This window comes from Canis lupus, chromosome 29, assembly GCF_003254725.2.
Source record: "Canis lupus dingo isolate Sandy chromosome 29, ASM325472v2, whole genome shotgun sequence".
NCBI classification, from domain to species: Eukaryota; Metazoa; Chordata; class Mammalia; order Carnivora; family Canidae; genus Canis; species Canis lupus.
The window spans coordinates 24,997,426-25,010,773 of NC_064271.1; the positions used below are offsets into that span (position 1 = coordinate 24,997,426).

Genomic DNA, 13,348 nt, shown 5'->3' on the forward strand with positions numbered 1-13,348 from the left:
TGAGTTGAGTGGACTTTGTACAGCCATGTCAACACATTTCCTAGTCCCTGTGATGTGTGTGTGTGTGTGTGTTTGTGTGTTTTTAAAAAAATTGCAGCAATGCTTTCTTACTGCATTATATTCAGGTAATTTAAGAGGAAATTCACCCATGTTGCCATAACACACCCCATTTATTCCTGGCACGATCCCAAATTTCAGATTTCTTCAATTGGAATAATAATATGCTATATAGACAAATAATACTTAAAAAGTCCTTTGCATTCATAATGGAGAACTGAAATACTTTTCTCAAGTGAAAACATTCCCGTAATATAAAGTCAAAACTTCTCTCTTTAAAAATTCTTTAAAGTTAAGTTCGCTTTATCTATGCATCTTATGAGTACTTTTCCATTTTATATGTTATCTTCCCTAGAAAACTGGAGAGCATATTTAAAATAAAATAAGTCAGTTTGCCTCCCTCACCTACAGCCAATCAGAGGATTTCATTAGTGATCAGTTTAGAAATAAGAGGCCAAATATCAAGACTATGAAAAAAGTATCAAACAAAAAAGAAAACACTGCTTGTCAATATATTTATTTATTGTTTTGTAAACAAGGGCACCAAAATCTACACCTTCACCCAGCCTCTGAGAAACTTTTTATTGAGAAACTCTCATGCCTTCTGGATATTTCCATAGAGATATTCTACAGAGAAGTCCAATATAACAAATTCCAAATGGAATTTCTCATTTTTGCAAAACTATTTCTTCTTCTTCTCTGTCTTAACTGATGCCATCCTGCTATAAACGTAGTTATCCCAAGTAAGAAAACTAGGAATCATCAATTTTACTCAAAATATTAGTGCCAGGGACTGTTGAGCATAAGTCATGAATAAAACAGATGAGTTCTCTCATTTTTCAGACAATATTTCTATTAAAAAAAAAGTTATGTTCAGATTGCTGTGAATGTAATAGAGGAAATAAAAGAGGTAATGTGCTAGAGCGGAGCTTCTCAAAGTGTGGTTGCCATACGAGCAGCGTCAGCGAAATCTGGGAATTGTAAGAATGCAAGTTCCTGGTCCCCATCCTAGATTTACAGAATCAGAAACACTGCGGACAAGGCCTGGCAATCTGTAGTTAACAAGCCCTCCAGATGATGTGATTCCCACTAAAGTCTGAGAATCCCTCTCGTGTGACAGGTGATGAGCTCCCTTAGAAGCAGTGGTCAGAGAAGTTCTCTGAGGAAATGACAGGTGAGCTGAGTCCTAACTAATGAGAAGGAGCCAATTACACAAAATCTGGGGAAATGCCTTTCAAGTAGAGGTGAAAAGAAGTTGGTCAGGTTCAAGAGAGAGAAAAAAGGCTAGTACCGAAGGAGGTTAGTGACTGAGTAGGTGACTAGCATAAGGTACAGTCAGAAAGGTAGACAAAGGCCTGGTAACTTCAACCATAGTAAGAAGTTTGCATATTATTCTAAGTGAAATAGGAAGTATGGCAGGGTACAAGCAGGAGACTAGCTGGATTTTATAGGATGTGCAACATAAATTGTAGGAAAGCAAGAGCAAGGCTTACCTAGTTATTAGACCATCGCAAAATCCAGGTAAGAGACCGAGTATACTGGCAATGGAAATGGAAAGAAATAGGTAGATTTCGTGTGCACTCAATATTTTGGAATTTGACTTAATAGAACTTGCTGATACACTGTATGTATGTGAGGCAGAAAGGACTCTTGCTTTTGGTGGTACCATTAACGGAGATGGAGGAGATGAGGGAGGTGGGGGAGATGGGGGAGACTGGTGGCAAACAGAGTGAGTTGTGTTGAGGAGGAACCAGAAGTTCTAATTTGGACATGGTAAGTTCGATATGCTTTCTAGATGTCCAAATGGAGATAGAAAATTTAAAGTAATGGATCTGGATGCTATCATCTAGGAAGATTATTATTTTTCCTCAAGTTATCCTCCCTTTGTAGATAGAGAAGAGAATAGGGCTTTGGACCAATGCTGGAGACACTCCAATATTTAGATTTTAAATGGCGAAGGCTTCAGCCCAGGGGAATAAGAGGGAACTTTCAAAGACATAGGATAAAAATCACAATAGTCTGATGCAATAAAACTTGAGAGAGGGACCTTTTTCAAGGAAAAGAGGAGAGTAACTTCTGTTGAGCAAGGTAAGGTAACAGGGAGATGAAAAACTGACCACTGGATTTCACAGTATGTAAGTCATTGGTGGCTTTGAGAAGAGCAATTGATTGGAAGCCAGACTGGGGAGGGTTGAATAATGAATGTGATTTAGTAGAGAAATAGAAAACACAAACAGACAAACAAAACCACCCAAACCAAACCAAAATCAAACAAACAAAAAGCCTTTTTAAAGTTTTATTGAATGGGGAGCAGAATGGGATAGCATCTGGACTCCTCCTTTTCTTCTCACAATTTTGCCTCCTAAATTCAATTTAGTGTTCTAACTAATAAGTCTTGCCTGCCTTCTATAGTCCAGGCACCGTTCCAGGTGGTTCTGGCACAGAAATAAACAAGATAATTACTGTTTTCTGTAAAGGTGTACCTATTAGGGGAAGTAGGCTATACACAGATAATTTTCACACACTAGGGTTTTTTGACATGTTTTTCAATGCATAAGTAAAAGAAAGGCTAAAAATAAATTAATTAATGAAAAAAAAAAGTACCCAGAAACATTACTCTTTTGTTCAACATTCAGAGAAGAGGTTTTGGAGAACGAAGTGATGACTAATACTAGTAATAATACAGCTAACATTTTTTTTTAAATTTTTTTTCGCACTTATTTTGTGTTAAGCTCTGTGCTGACTGATTTTTATTCATGTATCTTATAACAAACCTATGAGGTAGGTGTTATGAACCCCATTTTTATGGATGATAAAACTGATATTTCCCAAGCTGGGTTTGAAGGATAAGTGGGGGTATACAGTGGCAAAAAAAAAAAAATTGCTCTAGATAAGAAAAGGAAATATAATGGTATATCGTAGAGGGAGGAAGAGGGCATTAAGAATGGTCACATGTTTCTGGAACAGTGGTTCACAAAATATGGCCCTTGGACCAGAAGTATAGCATTGCCTGGAAACTGAGAGATGTCGATTTTCAGGCTTCACTTTAAACCTACTGAATCAGCAGCTCTAGGGGTGGAGACCAGCTTTTTTTTTTTTTTTTTAATAAAGTTTTATTTCTCAAGACGTACAGTTAGTGGGATCTTGTTCATGCATCTTTACCAACAGCTGGGGCATCTCTACCCTTGGCATTTCCAGTGTAAATTACTTGAGCTCTGTGCTTTTTTTTTTTTTTTTAATTTTTATTTATTTATGATAGTCACACACACACACACACAGAGGCAGAGACACAGGCAGAGGGAGAAGCAGGCTCCATGCACCGGGAATCCGACGTGGGATTCGATCCCGGGTCTCCAGGATCGCGCCCTGGGCCAAAGGCAGGCGCTAAACCGCTGCACCACCCAGGGATCCCGAGCTCTGTGCTTTGAAACCAGTTTAGTAAGTCCTTTACTGAGGAGCTCCTGAAGGGCTACCCTGGCCAGGGAATCTCAAATTTTCAGTCTTTCAGTCTTTCAGTCTTTCAGTTATCAGAGCCTTTTCAGATAACAGCTGGAGTTATCAGCTTATAGTTGGGAACTTTCTCGCAGAGTTTGTCATATGTTGCTTTATCAAACGAGACCAGAATATTGAGCTTGTCCCGAACTCTGCCTTTGGACCACTTCTTCGTTTTGGCCTTGCCCCTGGATTTGTTCACTGGGTCTCTGTCATTTTTGGCTGACTTTCTGGCATCTTTCTTCTTATCGTATTTGGGTGGCATAACGAAGCTCAGAGAGCAGCAGCCACTCCTCTGTTTTAACAAGTCTTCCACGTGATTTTGATGCCTTAAAGTTTGTGAAGACTGTTTTTGAAATTAAATGCAGGGTAGGAAGGGAAGAGGGAGGAAACTGGGGTAGTAGACAAGGACCAGGTATCTTGAAGATATTCTTTCCACCTACAGAAAATTGAGCTTTTTCCTTGTAAGTGATGGGTGTCATTCTAAGACTTTGAGTAGAAAAGTCAGGTTTAAGTAGATCAAATGGAGGATAGATTTGGATGGGGTGGGACTGTACACAACGGAGTTCAGGAGAGAATTCTTATAAGCCAGGTGTCTAGAACAGATGCTCAATACCTACAATTAAAACTAAAATATAACACATTTAATTACTATTCTGTTTCCGCTTTACATTATTATTTCATGGGCTTAAGAAGTATGCAGTGTTTTCCTTAGACAATTTAGAGGGTTCCCAAACACAGTTGTATAATAAAGTAATGGGAACCAAGCACAATTGGCTGGCGCTTAGATCAGAGGGCTATTACTGGATAGATTTGCTTAGAAATTATAATAATTTTATAGAATACATTAATAATGGTTTTCCAATAATTTTTTAATATTCCAATGGAAGTATTCTAAGCTAGTCATTCAAAAACTTTTATTTATTTTCAATATAGTTTATGTGTATGTATAGAGTAACTTACAATTATGTCAGGCATGATAAAAATGCTAGGGGAAATTTTGGTAACGCACTTGTATAACATGAGATTACAGTAGTATTTTGTCTTCTTCTTAGTGTTTTGAAACACTTAAAAATAAAAATGTGTTATCATTTATTTGAAAGTTGGGAAATCCTACAGGACCCTAGTGCACATTTTAGGCATAAGTACATTCATGTCATAAAGTTTGGCATATAAATAAATACTGTATTTCTTATATTCCGTAAAGGAAAGTAATAATCAAAAATACATATATTGTGAATACAACGGTATTATGAAGTGTTATTATATATAACATATTAGTGAAGAAACTTATTGATGAAAATGAAAACTGCATTAGCATCTTCATTTTGGAATTTTGTGTAACTTAGTGTCTTTATTTTGGAATTTCAGAGAATGGAACTTTGGAACTTTCCTTAGTTTCAAGGAATTCCTTTAATACATTAATATTATATATTAATACCTTAATAATATACATATACATATTTTTTCCCACAAGGCACCTTACATTTTATGGCATTTTACAGTTGAGGAAATGTGGTACTTGAAAATTAGAATGTAGACACCCCTTCCGTTAGCCCCAGATCCAACCTACAGTTTTCCTAGAAAGCTGTTTCTCTTCATTAATACTCTTGACTCTGAAGCCTATTTATAAAATGAATGTCAAATCTATTTCAAAAGCTCTCTTTAAGAATGAAAGTGACCTTTTTTTTCCTGCCTTGTAAGAAACTTTATGGTGTATATAAGTTACCCTTTGATTATTTTTTGCATGATTAAAAATTTGCAAAGTTCTATGGCTCCAAAGAGCCTACCTGTAATAAACAGCTTACGCCTTCCAAACCACAAAACAGGTCTGAATTGCTTGAGCATTAGAGCTAATTGCCTGCCTACTTCAAAGGAAGAACCAGAAAAGAGAGAGGGGAAAAAAGTCACAGAAGCAGAGGCAGTGCGGGCAAATCCACCTCTAGAGGTTATGAGTTGTGGCTTGGAAGAGCCAGGCGAAGTTATGGCCTCAGAACTGCTGTTTGCGATTAAGTTGATGGGGAGAGTCTACCCCACAATCTTTCCCTGCTGCTGACACAGAGTCTTTGTTCACATTCAGATTTCTCAAACTGTTGCCAGGGTCAGGCTGAGGTCAGACACAACAGTGATGTATAGAAGAACATGTCTGGGAATTTCTCTCACACTTAAAACACATCCTGGAAAATGAAGAAGACCCCGCAAAAACTGTCTGATGAGACCCAGATTATACTATAGTTTCTTTCTTTGGGTGCCTTCATAATTTTTGTTTTCTTCTCCTGACACCCTATGTTTTATTAATGTGAGTTGCGATAGCCCTTACCATTTTATGTCCCCTCAAGATAAGGACACTCAGTAGCACTCTGACACTTCATTTTCCAGCCCTGGGGGAAAGGTCCAGTAAATCTACTCAAAGAAGTCTTGCATCCCTTCCCCAGGATGAGTTGAAAAGTAATTGCCGTGGGCTGTCGTAGGTGGAAGGCTTGACACTGGATGTCACGTCACGTGTGTGGACTCGGCAGGGCAACAGCCCAATCCAGTCATGACCTGAGCCTTCCAGACCCTCACACCAAGCTGGCCACCGTCCCCACCCAGGCCGGACCCTGCCGGGATGAGAGAGCCTGTGTTTGATCAGTAATTATCACTGACGGGGTGAAAGCAGGCTAGAGCCTTAAGAAGTGTTGATTCTCTCCTCTTAAAGTAAGAATTTCACAGGTATTTGCCTGAAAGGGAAGCTTCCCCCAAAGCCCTCAGATGACTGACCCCCTCCACCATGGACCTCAGCTCTGCTTTTGTGCAGTGGCAAAGTGCAAATATGGAATAAATGGATTTGTATGGTGCCTTTGAGGACTCACAGTTGAAACAAACTCTTATTTCAAGTGGTGTCCCTGTTTTCCCCTTCAGCTTTTTGGAGTTTCGGCCATTGAGCCTAGAACTGCCCCCTTCGTTGTTGTTTCCTGCTCACAGGGTTACAGAGCTGGGCTGGCAAGTGAGGCACTAAATAGCAATTTTTTTTTTTTTTTTTTTTTTTTTTTGTGCTCAGCTGCTACATATGACAGTGGATATTTCATTCTGCTGTCAGAACGTTATTAATAAAACATGGGGTGTGGAGAGGGCCACGATTTCCCCTTTCAATCACTATAGCATTTGCAATGAAAATTTTATGCAGTGTGTAATTTTCACTTAATGCTTGACACTTAAAATGTCCGTAGCAGCGTTTTGTACGGTTATTGAAGGGTTAATTGTATCATGTTCTCTGCATAAAAGCTCTGCTTATCAAAAGCAAATAGAAGAGTGCATGCAAATGTGTGTCGATGACCTTTTGCCTTTCCAGGGTTAATTTATATGGTCATTAAAGATTTTATGAAATTGAGCAGCCTGGTGCTTCAAATCCCATTTTACCTTCTTCTCCTAATTTATGTAATTCCTACCTGAGCAGGGGAATATGATTTTTGTTTTTTGTGCTGCAATGAAAACAGCATGCCATGCTGTGGGGAGTTGCGAGTCTGGTTATCTGGCATTACTCAGATTGCTAAAAATTCATTAAAATGTGACATCAGCACAGTGAGAGACAAATGATCACAGGATGAAAGAGAACAGTGGGCCTTTCACGGATTAGTGCTACACAGACCCAGCATAGAGGCTAACTGCATAAACAGATTAATCCACCAGCAGCGGCATAGCTAAGATTTACAGAATAATTAAATAGGGTTGAGTTACTATGAGGATTTCCATGTAATCTAGCTGGTGTGAACCCGTGAATGAGGTGTGGGGTGATGTGGTTGTCGTAGAAGAAGTATACCTTCTTATGTCCTATGCCCCGTATAGCTCCCCCTATAGAAAACACACACACACACACACACACACACACACACACACACACCAGTGTAACTGAAGTTTTGAGATCCTACTCTGACAAGTTCCAAAAAATTCCCCTGGGGTCCGGGGACTGAAGGCAGGAGTAGCACCTGTCTTACGTTTAACCCATCGTGCTCATATGATTTCGCTAAGGATTTTTTTCCAAGAGTTTGGTTTGCTCTGTCATCTGTCCAACCCGTGGAACAGAAGATCCAAGTAGTTTAGGAGTTTCTGCGATTAAAATGACAAAACTGCCTTACACCTATCCTTAAACCATTTCTAGCTTACACTGCCCTCAAGATGATTTCTTGTATTTTAATTTAGTACAGGCACATTTTCTCAATGGATGTAAAAGAAGGGGACTGTGGATGAAAATCTGCTTTGGTAACAGTCAGCAGGTTCTAATAGAGACTTGTGAATAAATTTGCGTTCTTTCTTCAGAGTGAATGTCTGCAGATGATTCATAAATGGCATGGTTTTTAAATGGTCACGTTTATTTCAGTGGGCATCCTTCTGGGGTTTTCAGTCCTCTGACTGGGTCTGCTTTTCTTAACAGAAGAACAAAGTGAGGAGACAGAAGGAGCTGCTAAACCTGCAGCGGTGGCTGAGGAGGAGGAGAAAGACAGAAGTGAGAGAGACAATAGTGAAGGCAAAAACTCTAATAAAGATTCTGGTAAGATGTTAGCATCCTTCACCTTTCTTTCCTACCCCCCGCCCCATGCCTTGCAATCAGCCCTTTCTTCACCCCCACCAAAGCTTATTAAAAGCTTTTATTCATTTTAAACTGTCTGAACATTCCCACTACTATTCATTGCATGTGCATTTTGCATGTGATTTCTATCAGTAGCCTCCCATTGACCTATTTTTAATCATAACCATCTGACGGAATAGATGTGGATAAGTTGAAGAATATTACAGGACGACCAGCGAGATTATTTTTTAATCAAATCAGTTTGTGTGCTTGTAATTTTTTAAGCGCCTTTCATTAATCTTAGCTATACTTGTGAGTCCTCTGATGGCATATTAATTTTTCATAAGCACAGGATTAGATATCACTTGAGTTTTTTTCATTCAGTCACATGCGCCCACCCCCCCCCCCCGGCCCCAAACCACGTAACCCTAAAAATAAATGTTATTTTTCCTTGCCTTTTTACAACTTACACTCAGGAATTTGCTCTTTTTAAGGGCATCTATTTGAGGCATTTCAAACAAAATCCAGTGGAAAAGTTTACAGATGATTCAGCCTAAGAAAGAGGAAATATCATTGAAAAGGGATTAGGTGCTGGGTAATTTTGATCTTCTAGAATAGACAAATCCCAGTAATGAAAGCTACTGTCTTTGAAAACAAACCTTCGTGTCATGACATTTACTTGTGCACAAACAAACCCTAGGCCAGCATCTGGTGTGGATACCTAAGGCTTTTTCTGTGTTTGATTTGGCAAATATATGACTTCATCCATGCTTTGTATGTATGAGATGGAAATCTATGGTCGCAATGAATATTACATTGGCTACTTTTGCTGCACGCTATACCTAGTTTTATTATGTTGGACTCATTGAAGCAGAAGAAGTGCTGAAACGGGTTCAAGCCTATTAGTTTCAGGTGCTCATCTATCTTTTCCTTGAATTCCAGTGACAGCTGCATATAAAGAAGCTTGTTTTCACTATGAAGACATTGGGTTGTGCAAAAGTACCATTTTTACATGCAAGTTCGTTTAAACCTGAATTATCTCATATTTGTCATTCAGTCATTGCATATCTAAGTGCTGCATTCCCTTCAAAAATTATCTGAAGGGCATCTCTGCTCCCCGCACCCTACATCATCCAACGCTAAGTTTCTCTCAGGAGTCCTGTGAGAAAGCACTACTTAAATCTGTGTCTAGGATATAGTGGCTAGCATATGATCCTAATTTGATTTAAATAAAGAGGATCTAAGGTTGGTATGGAACCTAAAGCAATGTGAAAAAGATGCCATAGCTATATGTTAGTAAACTGGCTCCTGAGGTTACTGAAAATAGATTTGAAATACCTAGTGGTCAGTTAAGGTCAAGGGTAGTGCCATCTAAACCTCACGTGAAAATAATTGGAAGTAGAAAAGTGGTCAGTTTATTCGTTCTCTAGGATGGACCTCATCAAGACTAGCTGCATGCATGACTTCCGTCTGCGTTCCTCGGTGTCCTTCTTACAGTCCTTCCAAAAGGACATTGCAAACCATGTCCCTTCCATTCCTGAAAAGAACGCTTAAAACACACAGGTAGCCCATTAGTGTCGATTAAATATGCTCCTGTGATAATTAGGCATATGACGTTATGCATGGCTTTATCTAATGCCTTCCAAAGGCTGGATCCTGGGAATCTCTTGAAAATGGAGCCATTGTTACCATTGAGGAAGGAAGGAGTCTTACTTGGAGCACATCACAGATGCGGGGGCTGTATCTCCAGTAGCACAGTTTACAGCTCTGTATAAATAATGGGCTCGATCACTCCCTAATGGCCTGATGAGTTATTGTGCTTTCTTGGGTGCCTAACTGTACCATCTAGACAGGACTCAAGCTTCTGAGAGAATACAGAACGTTGCATAATGTTAGTCATTTCAAACAATGTTTTATTCCTGCAGAAAGGCCTCCCCAGGTGTATCTATAGAAATGAAAATGGAATTTATGCACCAAATAAAAGTAATTACTGAGATGCAAATATTTAGCCTTGAAACCTCCTAGGCTTCAGAGTGGTTCTTGTTACTGACAACCACCGCGAACTTTGAACAAGGTCTTCCACTTTCTAAAATGAATCTAATTAGGTGAAAATATTGTTGCATGGATTTTCCCCCTTGTAAATATTTCTAATGATTGAATAACCACTTATGTCTATACTGTTCTTTTCCTTATGTCAGTTATAAATGTCAAAAAATACCAGCACTCTCATATATTAACCGCTATCTTAAAGTGTTGGATGGGAAAGCAGTGTGACCCCACTCTAACACAGAATTTTTTTATAGACAGGAAGGAATTAGCACACGTTAGGAAGACTATGTTTGTGTAAGCTGTTGTGCTGGGTTGCTGACATTAATCTCTAGGACTGGAGCTTTCAAAATGAGACTTGGCAATATGCAAGTTATATTTGTTGAATATTCATTCATAATAGAAAAGCCTCCTAATGCCTCATTTATATTGTCATTTAAATCTAGTGCCACTTTAGATTAATTATAATCCAAATTATAGCTCTGTGCAGTACAAGAATTAATATAGAGTTTATCCAGATTAATACATTTGCATTGAAAATGTAATATGTCTCTGCCATGGCTAAGGGGACCACTTTTTAATAAGGGAGTAAACATGAGCAAAGATGGAAATTAACCTTCATTATTGCAATTAAAATTATCCTTTCATTCTAGTCTCATTAGAAAGAATACTGTACCAGTAATTATAATTTAGAATTATTTGTAGTTGAATAACATCCTCTGTTATATTCAGTTTTATAGTATTCAAACTTTATCAAATATATTGATTGATAGATATTAACTCAGATTTTTGTTTTATTGTTTTTTTTTTTCCAGATTTGCTTTGAGTACGTATGTGTTATTGGATTTTTCTCACTTATTATGAGTATAAACCACCTTACAACCTTCTGTATTTTAGGGATTGGAAAGTATTAAGTAGGCAGCATCTGAATTGAAATGAATTATGTCATTTTTATATTAGCAATCTCATGCAAACTAAATAATCCCATAACTGACAGATAATCATTGGCTTATCTATTTGGCAGTGCTTATTTGTAATTAGATTTCATTTTTTAGTTAAAATGCATTAAAATGGCATTGTTTTTTGAGAATATTGGGAGGCCCTTAATAACATAAAATGGATTGTGATCTCATTTCAAAATTTTGTCTAGGGTAACAAACAGGGTTTACTTCAAATAAAGTTGCAGTCGTAAACTATGAGTAATCAGAAAACTTAATCAAAACCTTCCAAAATTGACAGGCCCTTATTTAATGTATTTCCAGGATAAGACAGTTCAGAAAAAGGTCCTAGAGTCGATGCCCTATAATTTATTGAGTAGGCCATAATCCTTGAGATAGCACCCCATTGAGTAGAAAAGGCACGCGTGCATAAAATGTAACTTCCATCATCTTTGCAAATAGTTCTGATGACCTGCCTTATCCTCAAGAGTGTTTTTGTTATGTTGTTACATCTCAACCTTCTCAGCTTCTTGTTATCAATGGCATCTGTTTTTGGGGTGCTTAACACAATTGAGTTGAGGGGGGGGAGGATCTAGCCTTTATTTAGAACTTCTTAATTTAAAATAATATGGTCTTTAGGAAGCCCCTAGCTTACATTAAGATCATGGTTTAATTAGCTAAGTTAATTAGCTAAAAAATATTAGAGTTGACACATATATTGGGTGGAATACTATAGCCAACAGTAAACGGCAGTGGCCATGTAATAATGACCCTAAAATTGAACTCTTTACTTCCTTGATGCAGTGTGAAAGCTAAATTAAAACTAAATTAGGGATCCCTGGGTGGCGCAGCGGTTTGGCGCCTGCCTTTGGCCCAGGGCGCGATCCTGGAGACCCGGGATCGAATCCCACGTCGGGCTCCCGGTGCATGGAGCCTGCTTCTCTCTCTGCCTGTGTCTCTGCCTCTCTCTCTCTCTCTCTGTGACTATCATAAATAAATAAAAATTTAAAAAAAAATTTAAAAAAAATAAATAAAACTAAATTAAAAAACAATTATATTGCTGATGACTATTAGTAAGGGTAAAAATAAGAATGTGGATTTATTATACCAAGTGTTTATACCGATCTATATAGCATGGTCTCAGTAAAATGTTTCAAATCTTGAAAGCAATGTTTTTGATCCTTTGAGTACCAACATTAGAATATATATGCTTATGAAAATAAGGTCATAATGCTTATGCTTTCATGCTTATGAAAATAAGGCTATAAATTTAATAGATTTAGAAGCTCATGGAAGGTTTATTCTAGATCTGATGTTCCATAGGGCCTGCAAGCAACCAGAGTCATGGAAATTATCTTTTTAACTTGTGTGTGACAGTTTTTGATAGCATAGGGAATTGGACCAACTTAGTATTTGGTCATGTTTAATTCTACCAAGTACACAAAAGAATGATAAGGTGATATGACATAGTATTATTCTTTTAAGGGAACATATTCTTACTCATTAGTGGGGAACTTTTTAGGAAAAATCTTTCGGTTTCACAGGGAAAAGCAACTGATAAATGTTTGCGGATTTAAATGACAATCATTTTATAGAACTTGATCTGACTCTGTAGGGGGTAAATTTTATTTGCAGAATACCGTATGGCATATTGTCTTCCTAAATGTTTATCTTTAACACTTTTTAAAACAATAGCACAAAGGGTGTTTTGTTTTGAGAAGGAAAAAAACATATTTTTGATGCCAGAATTTAGTATGAGATAAGCATTCCTGTTTTGACCTATCTTTTGAATATCAAACACTTGGATATTGTTTAATCAATGTAATGAAATTTTTCAGTCCGTCTCAAATTTAAGTTCATTCAAATACAAATACAATAAATTATTTTTTCAAATATTTACAGAGAATCTAAATTTCTCCAAGGTGTGTGTGTATGTATGTGTGTGTGTGTATATATATATATATGTATACATATACATATATATATGACAAATGTTCTAATTCAAATAAAATCTAGTGTTTGTAAATCTAGAAATCAGTAGCAGTGTAATTTGTTGAAAGCATAGCACTAGTTCTGTACCTACCACACACCTCTAGGGGATAAAATTATTGTCATCGTGTCATTTAAATTCTATTTTAATTTCGGTCTCCTCCGAGTCACCCTGCCTTTTAAATTTCTTTCTGAATTTGAAATTCCTAAAATTATGTATATGTTAGAAAACAGGCATCTCTATTCAGGATAGAAAGAGAACATGTTTTTTGGTTCATTT

At 37.5% G+C, this 13,348-nt stretch overlaps 1 protein-coding gene and 1 pseudogene across 1 annotated transcript in view; one reads left to right on the forward strand and one right to left on the reverse strand.

Moving 5' to 3' along the window:
- Positions 1–13,348, forward strand: part of ZFHX4 (zinc finger homeobox 4) — a 158,800-nt gene that overhangs the window by 124,599 nt on the left and 20,853 nt on the right. The window contains exon 5 of the mRNA XM_035708274.2: positions 7,961–8,077. Within this exon, the coding sequence (XP_035564167.1) occupies positions 7,961–8,077 (117 nt within the window). The remainder of the gene's footprint in view (positions 1–7,960; positions 8,078–13,348) is intronic.
- On the reverse strand, positions 3,206–3,814 carry LOC112678114 (40S ribosomal protein S25-like; annotated as a pseudogene).